The sequence below is a fragment of the Rhinoraja longicauda genome, chromosome 20 (genome assembly GCF_053455715.1).
Source record: "Rhinoraja longicauda isolate Sanriku21f chromosome 20, sRhiLon1.1, whole genome shotgun sequence".
NCBI classification, from domain to species: Eukaryota; Metazoa; Chordata; class Chondrichthyes; order Rajiformes; family Arhynchobatidae; genus Rhinoraja; species Rhinoraja longicauda.
The window spans coordinates 18,576,444-18,601,160 of NC_135972.1; the positions used below are offsets into that span (position 1 = coordinate 18,576,444).

At 42.7% G+C, this 24,717-nt stretch overlaps 1 protein-coding gene and 1 long non-coding RNA gene across 4 annotated transcripts in view; one reads left to right on the plus strand and one right to left on the minus strand.

Annotated features, from left to right (window-relative positions):
- Positions 1–4,487, plus strand: part of LOC144603603 (uncharacterized) — a 66,624-nt gene extending 62,137 nt beyond the window's left edge. For all 3 annotated transcript variants that reach the window (XR_013548644.1, XR_013548643.1, XR_013548645.1), the window contains exons 4-5: positions 221–267; positions 3,529–4,487. This is a non-coding gene — a long non-coding RNA (uncharacterized LOC144603603). The remainder of the gene's footprint in view (positions 1–220; positions 268–3,528) is intronic.
- LOC144603602 (A disintegrin and metalloproteinase with thrombospondin motifs 20) overlaps positions 1–24,717 on the minus strand; it is a 272,822-nt gene that overhangs the window by 91,965 nt on the left and 156,140 nt on the right. Inside the window, exons 22-28 of the mRNA XM_078417074.1 lie at positions 24,355–24,519; positions 23,639–23,758; positions 23,208–23,315; positions 20,622–20,786; positions 19,115–19,408; positions 16,087–16,248; positions 12,010–12,186 (exon numbers count right to left, since the gene is read on the minus strand). Of these exons, the coding sequence (XP_078273200.1) occupies positions 12,010–12,186; positions 16,087–16,248; positions 19,115–19,408; positions 20,622–20,786; positions 23,208–23,315; positions 23,639–23,758; positions 24,355–24,519 (1,191 nt within the window). The remainder of the gene's footprint in view (positions 1–12,009; positions 12,187–16,086; positions 16,249–19,114; positions 19,409–20,621; positions 20,787–23,207; positions 23,316–23,638; positions 23,759–24,354; positions 24,520–24,717) is intronic.

Sequence of the window (24,717 nt, forward strand, 5' to 3'; positions counted from 1 at the left end):
ATTTATCTTTATTTCCAGCTTTATTAAACCCACCTGCTTTAGGAAGAAGGCTTGTTACATTTATTGTTTCCTTGGCTCTCGACTGTCGATATGATCAACTGTGGAATAATATTTGCTGCCGATACCTAATTTTACAAACATTTATGACGTCATCCAGGACAAATGGATATGTCTATTCCTTTTTTAAATTGATGATTGAATACAGTTTGCTCTGTTGCAGCAACCGGTCCAAACACGAGTCTGATCCCCTGATATTCTGTGACTTTGGTAAGTGCTCTGCGAGCTAATGCATAAAGTCATTTAGTAAATAGGATCTCACATTTGGACCTATTGGCAGAGTTCCCAGCTGCTTCATTATTGCCGAGAGTAATGCTCGAGCACAACAAGTAGGAGCAGGGCCTCAAAGATGCTCAATCCGATCATGGCTGATCCAACCTGGTTCTCAGTACTACTTGCCTGCCTGTTCTTTACAACTTATGACTCCACATTTAGTCTAATTAATTGTCTATCTCTACCTTGAACATGTTCAATGACAGAGGCCCTCTGGCCTTTTGTGGAAGGAATTCAGCCCTCAGGGAAACAGGTCCTTCTCACCCCTTATTTAAATAGTTCCCACTTACTCTGAAACTGTAGCTGTGATTCAAGATTCCCATCACCCCTGATGCCTGGATTGCAGATTCTCAATACATGACAAATGGTCTTTTGCCACTTGGTCATTTTCTTACTATCTATCCTATCTGTGCTTCTCAGTTTCTTATTCTATCCACCCCTCAGTCTCCTTTACTCCAAAGAAAGCAAACCCTGTCTAACCTGTTTCTCCTCATATGGTGAATATTCCATTCCAGGCAGCATCGAGGAAAATCTCTTCTTCATATCTCCTGTGCAATCACATCCTTCCTGTTTTGTGGGCACGAGAGCTACACACAAATTAAGATGGATAAATCCCCATGACCAGATGGGATCTATCTCAGGTTATTGAAAGAGGCAAGAGAAGAGATTTCAGGGGCTTTGAGAAAGATTATTTCCATCTTCTCTAGCTGCAGGAGAGGTCCCGGAAGACTGGAGAGTAGCCAAGTTCGTCTTGAGTCTGAGGAAGTGTCTCGACCCGAAACGTCACCCATTCCTTTTCTCCAGAGATGCTGCCTGTCCCGCTGAGTTACTCCAGCATTTTGTGTCAGCTAAGTTCTTCCTTTGTTTAAGATGAAAAGTAGAGATCGAGTCATAGAGCCATCAGCATGGAAACAGCTCCTCCGCCCAACTCATCCATGCCAACCAAGTGCCCCATCTAAGCTAATCCCATTTGCCCAGGTTTGCCCAACTCCCTCTAAACCTTTCTTGTCTATGTACCTGTCCAAGTGGCTTTTATAGGTAGTTATATTACCCTCCCTAAACTACCTCCTTTGCCATACTCACTACCATCTGAGTGAAAAGCTTTCCCCTCGCACCTTAAACATAAGTCCTTTGGTTCTTGATTCTCCTATCCTGGGTAAAAGACTCTGTGCGTTTACACTTCAATTTCCCACATGATTTTATTTACCTCTATAAGATCACCCCTTACCCTCTCCTGCACTCCAAGGAATAAAGTCATAAAGTCCCTCACGGTATGCTGATCCAGAGGATTAAGAGATGGAGTATCATCTAAGCAAGTGAGATGTGATATTTTTGGAGGTCGTATGCAAGGGAAAAGTATACAGTTAATGACAAGACCCTTAACAGCATTCATGTACAGAGGGATCTTGGGGTCTACATTCGTAGGTCAGATGAAACACAGGGAGTTAGAGTGGTAAATGAGCTATATGCTATAATGTTTTGCTTGCCTTCAATGATTGAGGCAATCAGTATAAAAGTCAGCAAGTGCTGTTGCAGCTTTATAGGACTTTGGTGAGGCAGCATTTGGAATATTGTGTGCAGTTGTAGTCACCGCACTACAGTAAGGATGTAAAGGGCTTTGGAGAGGGTGCAGAAGAGGTTTACCAGAATGCTGACTGGATCAGAGGGTATTAGCTAAAAGGAGAGCTTGGACAAACTTGGATTGATTTTTCAGGAACATCAGAGGTTGAAGGGACACATGATGGAAATATAAGCATTGATAGGGTAGGCAGTCTGAACCTTTTCCCCAGGGCAGAAATACTATAAGGCATAGCTTTAAGGTCAGAGGGGGCAAGTTTGACAGGGATGTGTAGGGCGTTATTTATACGTAGAGAGTGGCGAGTTCCTGGAACACACTACCAGGGGTGGTTGTGGAGGTAGATACTCCTCACCTCCCGTCTGGACTACTGCAACAGCCTCCTCCTCTATGGCGCACCCTCAAAAATCATCAGTAAACTTCAATACATTCAAAACTCCGCTGCCCGTCTACTCACCCACACCCCGATCCGTGACCATATCACCCCCGTCCTTTATAAACTCCACTGGCTCCCCATCCCCCAGAGAATCCAGTACAAAATCCTCCTCATAACCTACAAAGCCCTCCATAACCTGGCCCCATCCGACCTGACCGACCTCCTCCACAGGCACACTACCATCCGGACCAAACTCAGATCCTGGGGGGACAGGGCTTTCTCCATCGCTGCTCCCACCCTATGGAACTCACTACCCCAAACCGTTAGAAACTCCTCACCACATTCAAAACATCGCTGAAGTCTCACCTGTTCAGTACTGCCTTCAACCACTGAAGGTCACCTCACCTTCTGTCTCCTTTCTCTGTTCGTTTATTTATTTACTTATTTATCTATTTATTCATTTCCCTATGTTCTCTAAATCTCTGTAAAGCGTCTTTGAGTATATGAAAAGCGCTATCTAAATAAAATACATTATTATTATTATTATTATACTGTACGATAGTGGCATTTGAGAGTCTTTTAGATTGGCACACGGATATCTAGAAAACAGAGGGATATGTATCACTTGCTCAGAGCAGATTAGTTTAACTTGGTATGTTCATCACGGACGTAGAAACATAGAAAATAGGTGCAGGAGTAGGCCATACGTCCCTTCGAGCCAACCGCCATTCTATATGATCATGGCTGATCATCCAAAATCCGTACCCCGTTCCTGCTTTCTCCCCTTGATTCCCTTAGCCCTAACAGCTATATTTAACTCTCTCTTGCAAACATCCAGTGAATTGGCCTCTACTGCCTTCTGTGGCAGAGAATTTCACAGATTCACAACTCTCTGGGTGAAAAAGTTTGTCCTCATCTCAGTCCTAAATGGCCTACCCCTTATTCTTAAACTGTGACCCCTGGTTCTGGATTCCCCCAACATTGGGAACATTTTTCTTGCATCTAGCCTATCCAATCCCTTAAGAATATTATATGTTTCTATAAGATCCCCTCTCATCCTTCTAAATTCCAGTGAATATAGTAGGCCAAAGGGCCTGTTCCTGTGTTGTTGTGTTCTGTGTTCTATGTACACATTCATGTACCTGACTAGTTGAAAAAAATGTTTCCATAAATTACACATCAAAATAGAGGACCCAAATGAAGACATTCTTACAACTGCAATATTTGATCTTTTAATGTATTACAGGCCACACTCCACAACGACATGTTCGGCACTCAGACCCTTGAGCAGACGAAGACGATGGCAGAACAATGGCAGATAACATCTCTGTTTACCAGCAAACAGACTAAAAAGCAGCTTGCAGAGAGCAGCCCATGAACATCCACGTAAAAAGCAGCCCATAAACAACATCCACAATTCTGTTTCTTACCAAGTTCTCATCCAATCCCTAATCCTTTGCTGTTACCACATTACAACACTAGACACAAACAAGAGCTGCAACATCGTTAATGTGTGACCATCAGATTCAGGAACAGCAGAAGCTCCCAGCAATTATCAGGCTCATGAATATGACACAACACCAGCCTCAGCAATTATGATCTTCTATGGACCATGTCTTTGGTTGCACTAGTACGATTATTAATTCATTGTATTTTTGATTATTATATATTATCTGTGTGCCATTGTGTTTACAGGCCTGTTAAGCTGCGGGAAGTAAGATTTCCATCGTTCTGTTTTCAATATATGACAATTAAACACAGTTGACTCTTAACTCTCCTGACCATTACTGATACAAGGAGCTTTGCAAGTAATTGCCTCAGTTTAGACGCAGGAAGAAATGTAGTCTGTCCAGCTGTAGAGTCGATTACAAGCTTTGATTCTGCTGGAGGAGACTACGCCTACTGGGCAGTGTGCGTGTGGGCACATGTGTGTTTTGGGGGCAGGTAATGCTCAAGGTAACACCACCCTGCCCCTTGATCTTTCTCATTATGTTGCTCATTTTCACATCACATGGAAAAAACTTCTGAAAGACACCCACTTTGCTCCTTCCCTTAAACTCATTCAAGATGACTACACAATGTAAAAAACACAATTCCAGTACGTCCCATTACATTGTGCTCATTTAGGTGGATTAAGTCATAATGTCTTAATCAGGTTGACACAGGAAATTACCTCAAGCGTTGAAACTCTTAGGAAATACAGTGTACAGGGTAAAAGGATATAAAATATTTCCCACCAATTTTTAAATTGCTGTACTTATTTTCCAATGGTCGTGAGTGTAATTATAATGCTGAAGATTACTTACCTTTTGAAATAAGACTGGGTTGATAGCTTTAAGATTACTATGACAACAGACCATGGAGTGTAGAAACTTACTTAATTGGTCTATTTTCTCTGTCTCATAGCTATCTATCACAACAATTCAATTTTTCTATTTTAACTTATCTGCTTCCTTTAGCTAGAACTACAACATTCATAAGTCATGTAACAGGGAGCATTGTTAAACTGTTAAAAGTCATGTTTCACAATATACAACAGTGATCAATGTATCCTATCTACTGCAGATCACAGCTGCGGTCATGATCAATTTACTAATCGATCACTGCTTTTCTCGTGCTATTATAAATGATGTTATGTACACGTCATCAGCCTGTGGTGTGTTTTACAATTCTGTTTCATTCTTTAGTTAGTTAGGACTGATTAACTGATCACTCCGGTTCATCAACTACTGGATGGCTGTGGTGAACCCATGATGTTCAATGGATGGAATCCACCAGGTCATTCAGTCAAGCCAGACAAGATTCAAAATTCAAACAGCTGCTTTCTTCATTGATTTTACAGTTTATTTGTGAATGAAATAAAAATTGCTGATGAGAACTTTATACTTGTCAAACTTGGCTGCGGATTACAATGGCTAAATTAGTGAGAATGGAATTGCACTTCTAAAACAGATCTTACCAAATGGATGCCGGTACTGCTGGACAAACCTGCAGAATGACCATTCAAGAATACAAGTGATGTTCAGATGTAATACACTATATGAAAGTTAAAATTGAAAACAATCTGCTTTAATACCTCAGGCAGGACCATTTGATATCTCAGCCCAGTGGCATCTTTGGACTCAAGCCTAGGTTATGAGCGGCTATGTCACCCAGTGTTCTTTAGAGGAGAAACCTGGTTCGATTCAGGGAACGGAGCACCAACATGCACACGTATATGGGTTCACTATGTTGCTATTACCATCATGCACGTACCATTCAGTGGCATGTGACATTCACTGTATATCTTCCAGACATTGAAGATATTATTTCACGTAAAGGTTACAGAACCTTCAACAGTCCACAGCTCCAGTGAGTCCCAATGATTGTACAGTTCAATGGATTTTATATAATAATACATACAGTACAGTGCGAACCTTAACTTAAGGTGAAATCAGAGACTAATGATAGAAATTGCTTTCAGCTACTTGTCGAGGAAATAACAGTCCACAATCTAGGAATAACAATTTCAACAAACTATATATATCGATTTAAAATATTTACACCATAATAAAAACACCAGATAGATTCTACAATATTGTACTCTTTAATATTTTACAATTTGAAATGAAGTTTGTGAACAAGGTAATAATTTTCCATATGTCACTTGAAATAAATTCCACAAAAAATGCAAAAATAAATACATTTTAAACAAAGGATTATAAGCACTGACGATGCAGATACAACCCAATCAATTTAGCCTTTGAGTTCATTCAGAGGGAAAGGCTGGGGAACTTGCTTAGAATGTGCAAAGCAAATTACGTATCACAATTTGTGTAACAGAAAACGACAAGATGTTTTAAATAACAGAACAGCTCAACAAAAAATATGTACTGAAAATAGAAATAAAGAAGATTGTAATGTTTGATCAGAGGTAAAGATTGGGGGGAGGGGAAGCAAATACAAATACAAACACACTGGTTGATGCAACAGAATGGCGTGATTTGAAAATTATTATTAACAGGAAAAATGGCTTTGTTGCTCACTCCAACATTATACCTGGGGCAAAATGTCTTCAAATTATTTTGCATCGACTCAATGAAATAAGATTTCAAGGGATACAATCTGGTAGAAAAGTACTTGCCAATCATGTTGCCAACATTTTTGGGGTGGGATAGGGAAAAAGCAAAAAGACCTTCATATCCCTTGCATCAACGACAGGCCCAATGTAAAAGACATAGTGACACAGCCTACATCATCATGTATAAACACAAATAATTAAGAACTATTCACAACAATTTGGTGATAATTACAGCTATTTTTCTGAAAGAAAAAGCTTTATCATCTTACAGGGCATTGAGCAGATTATCTGTCCTCTCAATGAATATGAACGTATTTCAGAATTGGGATAATTACACAACAATCTCCTACCTCAGCTGCAGCTGACAAAAGAGCTGCATATGAAGCATATTGTGGCATTCTAACATAGGTCTTATGCCAACTTACATGAGTATTTCTGCAACTTTTGAACATTTCCAAAACATGACTTGTAATCCATGCACATTCCTCTTCCTTCATTCAGGCAGCATAAAGGACTCTGCTCCTGAATTTCCAGGACTCACTATATTGGCTTATAGTTGGGTAACGACAGCTCAGTACTGCACAGAACAAGCAGCTGCTGCCATCCACAAGCAAGAATTGGTCTGTCGCTTTCAGTTAAAACATTCAAGCGCATTAAAAAAAAAATTTGGAATTAAATAAAAAGTTCACCCTCAGTTCTGGTGAAAGATCTTCAACCTGAACCATTAACTCTGTATCTCTTTCTCTCTGCACAGATATCGCCTGACCTACTGAGCGTTTTCAGCAGTTTCTCCTTTTACCTCATATTAATCAGTCTTCAAGTACAGCTAACATTTGCTGCTATCACTAACATGGGATAGCAAATAAATTGTACAAGAGGTCGAAGCTTCAATCAAATGAACGTCTATCAGAGCAGAGTAACTGTCTATTCCGCAGGTTGAATGTTGAACAACCTAGTGACCATAAAGGAACATGCTGGGAACGGATGTGAAGTCATGCTCAGAATGAGGAATGATTGGGTTAAGTAAGAGTAATGAGCCAATTCAAAACCAAAGATGTTGCGGTATCTTTGAATTAAACATCAACTTTTGTTAATTAAATCAATATCCTGCTAGGCTGGCCTGCTAGTGCTACATGGGTGAGTTTAAACTATATTAGCCGGAAAGAGGGGGGGGGGGGGGTAGGGGGCAGGATCCATTGGCGGACTGATGCAGGTGGGAGGCTGGAAGTTGGTATGGAAGATAATGAAAGAGAGTTTAGTGGACAGGATAGGCAGGGGCATGGCAGGGAATGAGGAAGGACTGTTCGACTGAATTGCATTTATTTGAATGCGATGAGCCTGATGGGTAAGGTGGATGAACTCAGAGCATGGATGGATACATGCGACGGGGATGTTGTAGGTGTTACGGAAACCTGGCTAAGAGAGGGACAGGGCTGGCAGCTTAATGTTCCAGGGTACAGATGCTACAGGAGAGATAGAGGTGGGGGTGAAAGAGGAGGGTTGTTGCTTTATTGATTTACGGAGAATGTTACGGTAGTAGCCCAAAATGACATTATTGATGGTTCATCTAGTGTGGTTACATAGGTGGAGCTGAGAAATAAACAGGGGATGAGTACCTTGTTGGGAGTGTACTGTAGGTCCCCAGATAATCAATGGGAATTAGAAGAGCAAATATGCCAGGAGATTGCAGGCAGCTGCAAGATGAATACGTTGTCATAGTTGGGGATTTTAACTTTCCAATATAGACTGGGACTGCCAATAGTTTAGATGGTTTCTTCAGGCAGTATGTAGAGTGCCCTACAATGGAGAGGGCAAAGCTTGATGTACTCATAGGAAATTGAGAAGGACAAGTGACTAAGAGTCCATGGGTGAGCCTTTAGAGACCAGTGACCATTGTTCTATTAGCTTTAAAATAGTTATGGATATTATAACGCCCCCACAAGTTAAAATTCTGAATTGGGCCAAGGCCAACTTAGATGATATTAGATAGGAACTTGCTAAGGTTGATCGGAGTAGGTTGTTTGTGGGCAAAGGAACATCCGGAAAGTGGGATGCTTTTAAAAGTGTGATGACTGGAGTCAGGGCATGCATGTTCCTGTTAGAGTGAAGTGCAAGAAAGCTTGCATGACAAAAGAAATTGAGGCTCTGGTTAGGAAAAAGGAGGCATGGGACAGGTATGGGCAGCTGGGATCAAATGTATCCCTGGAAGAGTTTGGGAACTGAGGAGCATACGTAAGAAGGAAATAAGGAGGTTATAAAGGAAGCAGAAGACAGCTCTGACAGATGGAAATCCAAAGAGGTTTTATGTACATGAAGCAAGAGAGGGTAACTCGGGAGAAAAGAGGGCCCCTCAGAAACCAAAGCCGCCGTCTCTGTGTGGAGCCGCAGGAGATGGGCAAGGTTTTCCGTGAGTATTTCTCCTCTGTTTTTATTGCGGAGAAAGACGGGGGAACTTGGGACTCTACACGGAGTTAATGGAAATGTGTTGAGGACAGTCCGTATTACGGTCAAGGAGGGACTGGATGTTCCAAGGTGTGTGAAGGCAGATAGAAAATCTCCTGGGCTTGATCAGATATATCTGAAGACACTGTGGGAAGCTAGAGAAGATATTGCAGGAGCTCTGACTCAGATAGTTGAATCATCATTAGGCACGGGTGAGGTGCCAAAAAACTGAAACGAGGCTAATGTTGTGCTTCTATTTAAGGTTTGCTGCAAGGCAAACCCTGGCAACTTTCGATGAGTGAGCATAACATCTGTGATAGGCAAGTTACCAGGGAGGATTTTGAGGGATAAAATATATATGATTTTGATAGACAGGAGCTGATTAGGAATAGTATGGTTTTGTACATGGGAGATCATATCTTATGAATCTGATTTTTTTTGAGAAATAACCAAAACGGAAGAGGAGGGCAAAGCCATAGATGTTGTCACTATGGACTTCAGCAAGGCATTTGATAAGGTTCTGCATGGTAGGCTTCTCAGGAAGATTAGATTGCATGGGATCCTAGAGAGCTAGGCGCCTGCTTAGCTAATTGGCTTCATGGAAGGAAGCAGAGGGTGCTAGTGGAAGCTTGTTTCTTGGACTAGAAGCCTGGAAGACTAGTGGTGTGCCTCAGGGATCAGTGCTGGGCCCATTGCTGTTTGTGGATTGTTACAACGAATTGGATAAGAATGTAGAAGGTATGATTTGTAAGTTTGCAGATAATGCTAAAGTGGGTCATACCATAATAGTGAAGATGGTTATCAAATCTTACAGCAGGATCTTGATCAGTTGGGCAAGTATATTAATGAATGGTTAGTGGAGTTTCATGTAGACAAGTGCAAGGTATTGCACCTTGAGAGGTCAAACCAGAGCAGAGCCTCTGGGAGTGCTATGGAGCAGAGGTTTGAGCTTAGTTTATTGTCTCATGTACCGAGGTACAGTGAAAAACCTATGTTGCGCGCTAACCAGTCAGCGGAAAGACAATACATGATTACAATCAAGCCATCCACAGTGTACAGATATATATGATAAAGGGAATAACATGAACATCATTTAGTGCAAGATAAAGCCAGTAAAAGGTGAGGCCGCACTTAGAGTATTGTGTTCAGTTCTGGTTACCCTGCTATAGGAAGGATGTTGTTAAGCTGGAAAGAGAAGTGCAGGGTAAGTTTTCATGCTTGAAAGAGTTTAGAAAAGATTTGTGGGGATGTTGCCAGGACTTGAGGATCTGAGCTATAGGGAAAGGTGAGGTGGGCTGGGACTTTATTCCTTGGAGCATAAGAGGCTGAGGGGTGATCTTACAGAGGGATCTAACATCATGAGGAGAATAGCGAGAGTGAATGCGTAGAGTCTATTACCCAGATTAGGGGAATGAAGAACCAAAAGACAGAGGTTTAAGGTGAGAGGTGAAAGATTTAACAGGAACGAAGGACAACCTTTTCACACAAAGGATGGTGGGTATGTGGAGGAAGTTGAGTTGGGTACTGTAACACCATTTAAAAGATATTTGAACAGGTACATGGACAGGAAATGTTTAGAGTGATATGAGCCAAATGTGGGCGTGGGACTACTGTAGAAGGAGCGTCTTTGCCGGCATGGGCAAGTTGGGCCAAATGGCCTGTGTCCATGCTGTATATTACTAATTATTCAAATAAAGTCAAGTATAAATAGAGCAAGGCTGAAGCATGTTTTAATGCAATTTATTTGACAATTTTCAAAGTAGTCACTCCACACTACCAAGGTTAAGTTTTGCGTTGCCAGTGAGAGAATTCTAGAGTCTGCTACAGCGATCAAATGGGTGTTACCAATGTACCAACATAAACAAACCAAATATGTAATCACAGCCTATACAACTGCTTGCCAATAAGCACAGTGGGATGTTTAAGGCTTTTCACAGTGCATGAATAGCTGAGGTCTGAGAGTTGCATCGTCAGACGTGACTGGAGGTATTTTGCCATCTATTCATTCAAACTGAGAAGCATGTTAAGAGGTAATAAATTGTTTAAAACGGGAAAACCTACAAACCACAGATTAACACACAGTCAGCAAGATATTTTCCTGGGGAAAAAAATCCCTGTAGCACTGAACTGATTCTCTTCAATTAAATGTAATACGAAGCAACATAGCAGAAGACAATTTTTACAATTTGTGGTTTTACAGTTTTCTGTGTAAGGCTCTTATGGCCTATCGTCATTATTGTGTAGGATTGTTGTATCTCTACCGCTGACTCTAATGAAGCAACGTCAACTGTGACTGGCGATTACCAACATGGAACAGCACCAAATAATGGAGTTCACCCCCTAGGTGAGAACCTCCAGCTAAAGAGTGTTCATTAATAAAGTTCATTACTAACGTGAATAACACTTATAAACCATCTGAGTTATTTTACACTTTAAATACAACTAAATTATTTTAAGATAAAATTCAGACATCCACTGCAATAACTGCATTTGTAACACATGACTACATTAGATTGCAACATAAGAATGGAGTTTATCACAGCTAATCCCATAAAATTTCTATTGTGCATTTTTTGTTCTGTATGGTGCCAGACTCCAAAAGTCTGACTGGATAGTTGAAGCACCAATTACTAAAATTACACCAAAAATGCGCATGAGCGAGTTTCCTCAGTGCATTCATGAAAGCATTAAAGATACATTCTGTACAAAATTGTACTTTCTATTATACAAATTATCTACTTTTCAATTATTGTTTTGATCCATTGCTATACGGAAGAAAACTCCTTATAGACAAATTTACAAATTATTCGTAGTGAAACAAATGGAAGACAAGTTATACAAGTTGCCATAAAAAAAAATTCTGGTATAAATTGTTTCCGGTCTATAACTAAAAGCAGCCAGCTATTTTGTTCTGTAATAAGGTTTACATTGCTCTGAAAGCTAATTCTTCAGAGGCTTGAAGTTGCCATGTTTTAACTGGCTATTGTATATCATTAAGCACCATAGTTTGTGACCTTTACTTGAGCTACATAGAACATATCCCTGATAACTGTTTGCATTCTCACCTTTCCCTTATGTTCATAAAACGGGATTTTTTTTGCATGGTTATTGCTAACATTACATTCAAAAACAAAAATAATCACAGCTCCCTGAAATTATGCACGTATGATTCTGAGTAGGTACACACAAATACGAGAGAAAAAGAGAAAGAGTATACTATCGTACCAAATTCCATGGTCCTCGATGCCATGAGACACTGCCAGGGCAAGGTTGCATGTTGCACTGTTCTCTGTCAGGAGGCTTCTCCAAGATGTCACAGTTTTGGTCACCCAGTCGTTGGCCTTGCGGCAGCTGACAGATGACCAGTCTTGTCCTAGTTCCACCGTCGCATGGTTGTGTACACTATGATCAGAAACCACAGTGAGAACAGGGATAATAATAGGAAGGAACGAGGAAGGAATGTTAGATTAAATTGCACTTATTTTAACGCAAGAGGCCTAACGGGTAAGGCAGATGAACTTAGGGCATGGGACGTTGTAGCCATTATGGAAACCTGGTGAACAGAGGGGCAGGACTGGCAGTTCAATGCTCCAGGGTACAGGTGCATCAGGAGAGACAGAGATGGGGTTATAAGAGAAAAGCTTATGCATTATTGGTTAAGGAGGATGTCACGGCAGTGGTGACATTAGGGACGGTTTGTCTCGTGAGGCTATATGGGTGGAGCTGAGGAACAAGAAAGTGATGATCACCTTGTTGGGAGTGTATTACACGCCCCCAAATAGTCAACGGGAATTAGAAGACCAAATATGCCAGGAGATTACAGGCAGCTGTAGGTCTAATAAGATTGTCGTACTGGGGGGTTTTAACTTCCCCAATTTTGACTGGGATTGTCATAGTGCAAAAGGTTTAGACCAGGTGGAATTTGTCAAATGTATTTAGGAGAGTTCTCTCTGGTAATATGTTGAGGGCCCCACTTGGGAGAGGGCAATACTTGATCTAGTCATGGGAAATTGGGAGGAGCAAGTGGATGAAGTGTTTGTAGGTAACCCTTTCGGGACAAGCGACCACTGTTCTATTAGGTTAAAGATGATTATGGCAAGGGACAGAGCGAGCCCACAAGTTAAAATTCTAAATTGGGGCAAGGCCAACTTTGAGGGTATGAGACAGAAACTCGCTCAAGTTGACTGCAATAGGTTGTTTGAAGGAAAAGGAACGTGAGGAAAAGGATGTTTTTAAAAGTGTACTGACAAAAGTCGAGGACATGCATGTTCCTGTTAAAGTGTAGGGCAAGGCAGGTAAGCATAAGGAAGTGTGGATGACTAGAAAAATGGAGACTCTGGTCAAGAATAAGGAGGCACGAGGCAAGTATAAACACCCATTCATTCTCTCCAAAGATGCTGCCTGTCCCGCTGAGTTACTCCAGCATTTTGTGTCTACCTTCGATTTAAACCAGCATCTGCAGTTCTTGCCTACACATAAACAGCTGGAATCAAGTGTATTCTTGGAGGAGTTCCAGGAACTAAGGACCAAGCTAAAAAAGCAAATCAGGAGGGCAAAAAGGGGAAAGGAGATAGCTCTGGCAGACAGCATTAAAGATAATCCCATTAAAGATAACCAGAGAGAGTGGGATCCCTCAGAAATCAAAGCGATCAACACTGCATGGAGCCACAAGAGATGGGCAAGGTCCTCAACAAGTAGTTCTCCTCTGTTTTTACCATGGAGAAAGACAGGAAGACTGGGGAACATTGGGGCAGTCAATGAAAGCATCTTGAGTGCAGTCAGTATCAAAGATAATAGAGCAGACCAAGATAGACCACTCAACCATAAAAAAACGTAGTGTGTCATGGCGCCATTTTAGTAGGCAGAAACTTGCCGAAACATTTTAAAAGAAAAATAACAAAAATCTGTGAATTGATAGATGAGATATATTCAACATTTTTATGGTATCATCACACATACTATTCCCCCACAACACTGATTACACTGCGAGAGGCATAGCGAACGGCGGGTTTTGCCTACTAAAATGGCTCCTTTGCGTACTACACTTCAGTATAGGCGATTTTAACGGAGTGGTCCATCTTGTTCCTCTAGTATCTTTGGTCAGTATTATGGTCAAAAAGGTGCTTCAGGTCCTGATGCGTACGAAGATAGACAAATCTCCTGGTCCTGATCAGATATATCCGGAGACACTGTGGGAAGCTAGAGAAGAAAGTGCAGATGCCCTGGCTGAGATTTATGAGTCGTCATAAGATACTGATGAGGTGCCAGAAGACTGGAGAGTGGCAAATGTTGTGCCTCTATTTCAGAAGGGAAAATGCTGGGAACGATAGGCCAGTGAGCCTAATATCAGTGGTCGGAAAGCTATGAAGGAGTGTTTTATGGATAAGTTATACATGCATTTAGATGGACAAGGGCTGATTAGGGATAGTCAGCATGTTTTTGTACAAAGGAGTTGATGTATCACAAAGCTGATTTAATTTTTTGATGATGTAACCAAAAGGGTTGATGAGGGCAGAGTTGTAGATGTTGTATATGTGGATTTCAGTAAGACATCAGCAAGGTTCCGCATGGGATCCAAGAAGAGATAGATGAATGGATAGAACATTGGATTCATGGAAGGAAGCAGAGGGTGATGGTGGAAGTTTGCTTCTCTGACTGAAGGCCAGTAACTAGTGATGTGCCTCAGGGTTCGGTGTTTGGCCCATTGCTGTTTGTCATCCGTATCAATGATTAAGAAGCGAACATACATGACATGATTTGTAAGTTTGCAGATGACACAAAAGTGCGTGGTATTGCAGATAGTGAACATGATTGTCAAAAATTGCAGCAGGATCTTGATCAGTTGGTCAGGTGGGCTGAGAAATGGTTGATGGAATTTAATACAGAGAAATGTGAGGTTTTGTATTTTGGGAAGTCCAACTTGGGCAGGATCTACACAGTAAATGGTAGGCGTCTGGGGAGTGTCGTGGAGCAGAGGGATCTTGGAGTGCAGGTACATAGTTCCTTGAAAGTGGTGTTGCAGGTAGATAGGGTAGTCAAAAAGGCTTTTGGCACTTTGGCCTTCAACAGTCAGAGTATTGAATATAGAAGTTGGGCGATTATGTTGCAGTTATGTAAGATGTTGGTGAGGCCACATTTAGAGTATTGTGTTCAGTTTTGGACACCATGTTATAGGAAAGATGTCAAGTTGCAAAGGGTGCAGGGAAGATTGAGAAACTGGAACCAAGAGTCTGGAATCGAGAACCAGAGGACATAGGTTTAAGGTGAGGGGGGGAAAGATTTAATGGAACCTGAGGATTCTATTTTTACAGGGTAGAAGGTTAGGGTTAGGAACAAGCATATGGTGTATGGAACAAGCTGCCGGAGGAGATAGTTGAGTCAGGTATTATCGCAAAGTAAAAGAAACATTTAGACAGATACATGGATAGGGTAAGTTTAGAGGGATATGGGCCAAAAGCAGGCAGGTGGGTCTAGTTTAGATGGGGCATGTTGGTTGGTGAGGACGTTGGGGCAAAGGGCCTGTTTCCAAGCTGTATGACTCTATGATTCTACAAGGAGGATGTTGCCAGGACTCAAGGGTCTGAGCTAGAGGGAGCGGTTGAGCAGTCTAGGACTCTATTGAACAGGAATTTAGATGATATCACAGAGGGATCTTTTAAGCAACACTTTTCCTGGTTATCTTGAGACAACTGTTTGAAAGCAGAAGCCATAAGCACACATCAACCGGACAGAGATTCTGTGGAAACACTTGATGAATTCTGAAAAGCACTGGTTAGTGGCATCAAGCACTAGAGTATCAAACACTGCACGTGGTCATCAGAAATCACATTCACATGGGGAAAGCCTTGCTTTGATCATGCATTCACAAGTACAATGGCAAATGAGGAAGATGAAAGGTGTGCAAATAATATTTGGAATAATTAGAGTCATAGAGTGTTACAGTGTGGAAACAGGCCCTTCGGCCCAACTTGCCCACACCGGCCAACATGTCCCAGCTACACTAGTCCCACCTGCCTGCACTTGGTTCATACCCCTCCAAACATGTCCTATCCATGTACCTGTCTAACTGTTTCTTAAATGTTGGGATAGTCTCAGCCTCAGCTACCTCCTCTGGCAGCGTGTTCCATACACCCACCACCATTTTGTGTGAAGTTGAGTGGACACTTAAAAATCAATTGGATTCTACTTCAAAGACAACTCTCATAAAATGTAATCTACAAAGATTATGAATGACTTGGTGGATGGTGCATGCAACATTGGAATAATTCTGAAAAGATTGAATTGATCGAACAGAATACACACCTCGCCCCAGTTGCCATAGTTCCAATGTGGGCAAGCACCGGAATCACAGTGCTGGGTTTCCATAGGCTTCACTCTCTCCTCACAGGAATGGACTGTCCGCCCTTCCACATCCTGACAGACGACCACTCGACTCTGAAATCCACCAGTACAACTGCTTGAGCACTGAAATAGTCAATAAGTAACACAGGAAAAACATTTATGTATTAGTGATTAAAATCAACTGTCCTCTGACATCAACAAGAAAATCACATGGATTTTTACTCAACTTTAGATCCCTGACGTTGAATGGATTTTTAGAAACATAGGGGTAGCACAGTGGCACAGTTGGTAGATCTATTGCCACACAGCATGAAGGACCAGGGTTCAATCGTGACCTCAGGTGCTGTCTGTGTGGAGTTTACACATTTTCCCTGTGACCATGTGGGTTTGTTCCGGGTGCTCTGGTTTCCTCGCACATCCCAAAGATATGTGGATTTGTAGGTTCACTGCCCTCTGCAAATTGCCCCTAGTGTCTAAAGAGTGGATGAGGAAAGGGATACCATAGAACTAGTATAAACTGTTAATCAATTGTGGGCATGAACTCTGTGGGCTGAAGGGCCTGTTTCTATGCTGTATCTGTAAACTAAGAAGATGGAATTTATCATGAAAAACCCCTCAAAGTGCTAGATTAACTCAGTGGGTCAGGCAGCATCTCTGTGGATCATGGATGGATGATGTTTTGGGTCGGGATGCTTCTTCGGGCTGAAAGAACTCTCTACAGATTATGGAATTTCTCATTTGTGGGCTGACAGAAGGAGCATTAATCTGTGGATCTAACTATTATGGACTGTCGGTATGCGCTTTCCAAATATGTAGCATTATGGCAAAGCCTCGGACAACACCTCGCAAAGCCGTGGCCTCCACCAACAAAAACGACAAGGGTAGCAGGAAGGTGAGAACACCACTACCTGCATGGTCCCTTCTCGCCACCCCCCCCCCCCCCCTCCCCCAATATTGCCAGTCCTTCAGTATGTAAAGGTAGTTCCATATCGCAAATTGGATATAATGTGATGGGTAAGTTAGGATATACTATTTGTGTTACATGGGCTGAATTTGTTTGTAATGAGATAGAAGCAATATCTTTATTAGCAATACACCTAATTAGGGATAGCTATGAGGGTGAAAGGGGAAATGTTTAATGGAGATTTGCGAGGCAAATTTACACAGAGTACGGTTGGTGCCTGGAAGGCATTGCCAGGAGTGGTGGTGAGACATATATAATTGTGGGATTTAAGAAGCTTTTGAATGGGCACATTAAAATGTTGGGAATAGAGGGAAATGGATCATGTGCAGACAGATGAGATTAGTTTGGCTAGGCATCATGTTCGGCACAAATATTGTGGGCATAGGGCCCACTCCTGTGCTGTACAGTTCTATGTTCTATGGCCATCTGGTCAATACATGTGATTTAGAAACAGAGGAAGCATTGAATGCGTAGAAAGAAACTGCAGATGCTGGTTTAAACCAAAGATAGACACAAAAAGCTGGAGTAACTCAACGGGACGGGCAGCATCTCTGGAGAGAAGGAATCGGTGACGTTTTGGGTCAAGACCCTTCTTCAGACAGGACTTGTTGCATTGAATGCAACAGTCAGCTCAGACCAGGAGTTTGTACAACTCATCTTCCTTTGTCCAACTATCCAAAATTATTTTTCACTGTATTTCTCTCTCTGGTTAGAAGCCAGATTTTGAGAGATTTCGGAATCATATGATATTGTGAATGAGAAAGCAAAGCCTAACAATTGACACAGTCATCCGGCCATGGAGGTTAGTCTATAATTTGGTTCCTGCAGCCCAGTCTTTTTCACAGGAGGATTCATGTGGCATTCAACTCCTTTTGCCAGTTCTATCACAACAATCAATCCTGTTAAAGCTGGAAAGAAAGCAGAGAGGATTTACGAGCATGCTGCCAGGACATCAGGGCCTGAGCTACAGGGGAGGTTAGGCAGGACTTTATTCCGTCTACCACAAGAGGATGAGGTGCGGGCTCATAAAAGTATAAGATCATGAAGATAAGATCATGAGGGGAATAGATAGAGTAGATGCATAGAGTCTTTTACCCAGGGTAGAGGAACCATGAACCAGACAACATAGGTTTAAGGTGAAAGGGATTTAAGATGAAAGGATTTAAGGTGAAAGATTTAGTCATAATCTAAGGGGAAACTTTTTCACACAGAGAGTGGTGGGTATATGGAATGAGCTGCTAGAGGAGAGAGTTGAGCCAGATGCCATAACAACATTAAAATCCATTTGGACAAGTGCATGGACAGGGAAAGTTTAGAGAGATATGGGCCAAACACGGGCAGGTGGGACAAGTGTATGTAGGGCAGCTTGGGTCAGCATGGGCAAATTGGGTCAAAGGGCTATACCGGTCTCTGTGCTATATGACTCTATGGTCTAGTATACCCTGCTGTTTTTCAACAACTTTTAAAACTTACAATTTTCTGTGCTCTATTCCGTGATAAACTCGTGCCCGGATATTGAATGCCTACTATCACTGTTTGGAAAAACAAGCGTAGAAGACAAGCTGCTAATCCAGACCAAGAAAGGCTAGGAGAATGAGTGACGATGCCCACCTTGATACAATTTTTGACTCCATAATTATAAAACTTACAACAGTACAGCACAGGAACAGGCCCTTTGGCCCACAATGTCTGTGCCGAACATTATGCAAAATGAAACCGATTTCATTTGCCTGTACATGATACACATCCCTCTATTCCCAGCGCTTCCATGTGCCAATCCAAAACCTCTGATGTTCAATGAAATTGGCCTATCTCATTCAGGGCATCAAGATGGCAGCTTCAGCCTGATTACATATTCAAGTTTTCTTAACTGATCAGAGGTGTCAATGTTTCCCCCTGAGCACAGAAACGGGTCCTTTGGCCCAGCAGGTCAATGCCGACCTTTTTGCCCACCTGCACCAATCCCTTAGAAAATATATCAAACTGACAACAGACTCTGTGAAGTAAGATGTAAGTATCACTTACTGCTCCCCATGGTCCCGTCCTCCATTGACTTGCCCCCGATGGATTGTTCCGTGTGTTCTGGCTGACCACATCTTGGGAGGGAGAGTCGGCATGTGGTGGTGGATGGTCATGCTGAGGGACGTGTGCAGGGTAGTCAATTGGGGGATAGGGGTGTGGGCAGGTGGGTGCACGGCACTCCTGCTCCTCAGGCGGCCTCTCTGTGACGTCGCAACTGCTCTCGACCGTGAGCTGGTGATGATAGGTGATGCAGACAACTTGGCGGGTGGCTACTCCGGGACCACAGCCAACAGAGCACTGCTCACAAGAGAAACAAGCCAAGAATTAGCAGTGTTAGTAGTGAGACACTGACATCTTCATCTACCTTGTACATGATTTTAGCAGTAGGTACGAGGAACCCGATTAAGCTGTTTACGGAACTAAGACACACGCTAGTCTGCACATACACTTGTTTGTTCGGCAGTCTGTACTCTTAAGGAAATGTTTCCCGGGGAGGTTCCTCCGTGATATCACATAATAAAGTCTCGCTCTCCATAAGTCCTCGATTGATTTCTCTGACAATCTGGCGTGGTCAACTGGATCCCTAATAAACGGGATCTGGACAGGGAAAACCCTGCTCGATGGGAAAATCCCGGCCGTGACCCGGACCTGAGGCGGAACACCAAGAGGGGACGGGAAGAGAAATATCCCACGAGAGGAAGGGTTAGGGAAACGGGAACTGAGGAATAGACCCCAACTAAATTTAAGTAAAATTAAGTAAAAGGATCGGACTTTGGAGTGGGGACTTTGTGACCTGAGCTCTTAGAAGGTCAAGTTAAGAATTTTGCTAAACTTTAACTGTTCTGCTTGCTGACACGTATTGCGACACTAAAGATGCCGAATTGTTCTTAGGAAAGCCTTGGCCGAATGAATGGAGCATTGTGCACAGATACCTTTCTCTGTGCGTGATGTTATCTGTTATCTGCAAAACCAACAGCTCCTATGTAGGGTCTGAGTAATGTAATTTAGGCAGTTTCGATAAAATCGCAACTCCCTGACTCTGTTTAAGGAACCAGGATATGTGCTAGTCTACACATACTTGTGTTTTTTTTGGCAGTCTGTACTCTTAAGAGACCACACACAAATGTGACCTTTGCGACAGAGACTGTCACTCCCGCATTGGTCTCTTCAGCCACAAGCGACGCTGCTCTAGCCGAGGTTTGGAGCAAGCAGCCAACAACTAGGATGCATCACCCATGGTCAGCCATGACAGAGGGAGGCCTAAGAGAGACTCTTAAGGAACTGTCTCCTCACGTAATAAAGTCTCGTTCTCCATAAGTCCGAGTCCTTGATTGATTTCTCTGACAATTCCCCACCCAGCAACATCCACTCACTCATAAAGAAAGCAGCCCAGTGAGTGTATGGAATGATCTGTGTCGCTACCATTGTTACATGTTTGAGCCTGCCTGTAACAAGCCAACATGGCCTCCCATCAGTAATGTCCAACAGTAGCAGAGGTTGCAGTACTTACAGGCGACCATTCTCCAGCATGCCACTGGCCACAGGGACTGTAGCACATTGACGCTTCCGGAGGCCGAGGTAAGTGAGCGCAGAACAGTGCATTGGCAACACCACCCTGATCGTCTCTGCAGCTGACGTAGCGAGCTTGCGTTCCTTCCCCACAGGTGACTGAGCACTGCAACAACAGTCGGCAAGGGTCAGAAACCGGAGCCCTTCAATCTTTGACCTCTCAACCATCATGAAAAAAACACCATCAGGGGAACACAATATCATCTCTACATTTTCAAACAGTGCGGACAAGTTGACATAAAATAACATGGAATGAGTCCCATAAACCTTTCAGCAACACATAAATTACACTGGTAATATTTTTGCTTGAAGTTTCCACAAAGATCCCGGGACACTTGCAAGGCTAATACAATGTCAGTAAGTTGGACAAAGTAAAGAATGATTCACCAAGAAGTTACTTGTGCTTGCGGGTTGAGTTACAGGGAGAGGTTGGATAGGCTGAGACTTTTTGTTTGGAGCATAGGGAGCTGAGGAGTGATCTTACTGAGGTGTACAAGATCATAAAGGGAATGGTTAAAGCGAAGGTCATCGCAATATGCCAACTTGGTCAGCTGGGCAAAAGTGTTTCCATGCTCTACAACTCCATGAGTCTATGACAACATTAATAGAAAATGAAGAATCCAATTTTGTTTAAGTTTGAATTTAGTTTATTGTCACATGGTTTCACTTCAAATGTACTGTTCATGTGTTAGAACTTAGTGGTATTTTCATCGTGCCTGGATCCCCGCTGGAGTAGCAGAATATGCTGGAAGACTGTCAAACTCTGTAATATGCTGAGTAAGTTGTTGCATTTGTTGACTGTTTAATACATCTCTGGGCAGGAAACTACAGCAGCTTCCAAATACGATGTGCCAAAATCCCATTCAGTAGCTTACAGGGAGCTGCAGACATAAGATTGGAGAGCTGCCGAAAGCCTTGGCTCTCACGGGAAGTGTCTAAGCGAAGCTGTAGATAGCCACAAATCTCTTTACATTTGATACAGCTCCAGAAACAATACTCTGGTAAACTGGTGCCCACAAAGGAAGTTTGCTTCAGACAGTGATGCCTGATTGCTGCTGCCTGCTTTCTCGGAAGATTCTTGAATCAAACTATTCAGTCTTCAATGGAAAGGAGACAAAGATGGTCAGTATTCCAGCTGAAACAACAATAATTCCCACTTCAAGGCAGGAAGTCATGGGAAGTCACAGTCGGGCCACTGTCATTGTACAGTTAGTTGAACATTGCAAATGTCGAGTCAGAGAATTGGAAAAGATTACCGAGACAGTCATTTGGACCATTGAGTCTCTGCCGACTTACAGAGTAAGTCCATTCCACCAGTAAATTTCCCTGTAACCTATTCTCTTTACATTTCCATCAATTCTACCACCCACCTACACCAAGGACAATTTCGAGTGGCCAATTAACATACCGATTCGCATATCTGTGTAATGTGAGAGAAAACCGGAGCAGACGCAGTCACAGGGAGAACATGCAAACTTCACACAAACTTTGGGATCGAACTGGCTCCCCGGAACTGCACCACGATTCTTTAATAAAGAATCTTTAATGTTGTGTATTGGAACCTCTTCCGTGAGGGGAATCAACAGCTGAGACTGACTCGACACATCACTTAGGCAAATTAAAGTTTGCAGTTTACAATTGTATGGATTGCACGATGGCTGATCATAACTTCTGCTGAAATAAAGACAGACCTGCCGCCACAAAAGATATTAAAGATATTAAAGACTCTCCAATTTGAGAATCCAGCACTGATAAACAAAACTCTTTACTCCCTGATTTACGTCAATTTAAGCCAATGACAACGCGTTAAGATGTAAAATAGGCACTCATGCTCACGCAATTGGAGGCCACATTTTAGAGATATATATACTATAAAATTAACTGAAATGCAGTTAGTGATGCTGTCTTGCAACTCCAGGGACATGGGTTTGATTCTGACCTCAGACACTACCTTTGTGTGTTTTCGCTGACAGCAAGTGGGATTTCCCCGGGTGCTCCATTACCCTCCTACATCACTAAGACCTGTTGGTGCCTTAATTGGCTGCTGTAAATCACCTTTTTAAATCATTAATGGCAATACGAATCAAAGGGGAGTTGACGGACTTGTGCGAGAGGGAATAGGTTGCAAGGGATACGGGGAAATAAGGAGAAGGGAAGTGGAACGAACAAACTTGTTCTCTTGGGAGCCAACGCAGACCTGACGAGTCAAGTGGTTGGCTACTGTGAAAGTAGGAAAGAAATAAATAAAATACTGGCCTCCTCATCGTAGGATTGAACACGGGTCTCTGGAGGTGGAAGGTGGCGGCTCCACTGTTGGTGCCACTGTGGTGCTGTTGTTCAAAAAAAGGTCGCCTGTGTCCTCCTCCAAAACTTGGACTGTCATTCCTCTGCTGTGGCAGCACAAACTTACCTGATTTCACAGCACTTACTATCTGCTTGCAGTACAACAGCACGAGTCACACCAATGACTCACCACATGTGCTCAGTTCATGAACATTTACCTGAGTTTCTCATGATAAATACTTACAGGAGTCCAGGATCCAAATCTCCACTGAGTCAATGTCCCTCTCTCTGTTGCTGGACTTGGAGTTGGGACCATCTTGGGAGGTTCTAAGCAGGGAGGCATCTCACAATCCTAAATGGAAAATGTGCCCAAAATCATTTGCGATTCGATTTGAAGAGGGCACAAAAAAAACTGTTGAGTTCCTAAATTGGGATTTGGTGGGTTCTTGGGGAGGATAGAGGGAGAGTAATCTAATAATACATTTTAATTTAATTTATATAGCGCTTTTCGAGAAACTCAAAGACGCTTGAGTTTTTGAAATAAATCTACAACTACATTTCTATAGTTGGCAAACTGAAAATGTGACCCCACTTTCAAGAGCTCAATCTTCAAGGCAGGACTTTCATTATTTATTTATTTTGCCTTTGCAAAGGCCGGGAAAGGTTGTGCTTTACCTGGTTATCTCTTGGGCGAGTTACAGCATTGCACTGTCGGTTATCTATTACTGCGGTGAACGTACCGACCACACACCTCACTGCTCGCATCTGATATCCACGTCCACAAGTAACAGCACACTAGAGGCAATCATCACCAGCAATTAGTAGCAGCCCGCCATGTGAAAAATGCGATTAGTTTAGAGATACAGCGCGGAAACAGGCCCTTCGGCCCACCGAGTCCGCACCGACCAGCGATCCCCCCACATTAACACTATCCTACACACACTAGGGACAATTTACACATACACCAAGACAACTAATCTACATACCTGTACGTCTTTGGAGTGTGGGAGGAAACCAAAGATCTCGGAGAAAACCCACGCGGTCACGGGGAGAACGTACAAACTCCATACAGACATGCACCCGTAGTCAGGATCGAACCCGGGTCTTCGGCGCTGCAAGCGGTCTAAGGCAGCAACTCTACCGCTGCGCCACCGTGTGCGCCCAGGGAAATTACTTCATCAAAATGAAAACATTGGCTACATCCTGAAGATCCTTTCATACATAACTCAGGGCGGAGTTACATGGAAGCAAATGGGAACACCACTGTGAGCGAGGACAATTCTAATTCTGCCTCTGCCATCTACAACATTTCAGACTGGCACATTATGAGCGGGGCCTTGTGCATGAACTACCACTTATTAACGTTATACTTTTAAGAATACCACACTCACCTGCCCCCAAGCTCCAACCTGCCACGAGGCACACTCTTGGAGCTCACAGGTCCCCGTAGGCTCAGGCTTTGTAGTAGGGTCACAGAACTCATCCCTCAGGTGTTCATTATTCAACAGACATGAAACCTGCCGATGTCTTGTACCCTTCCCACATGTCACGAGGCACTAAAATAATACAAGCAGTCATTTATTGGGTACAGGAATTTCAATTTACAAAGGAAATTAGTAAAGAGTAAAGCCTAGAGTAAACACAAAATGCAGGAGTAACTCAGCAGGTCAGGCAACATCTGTGGAGTGAATTGATAGGCATGTAGTGGCCTGGCGGAGGCCAGAGAAAAGGCAGGACGCCAGGCAGTTTTGGAT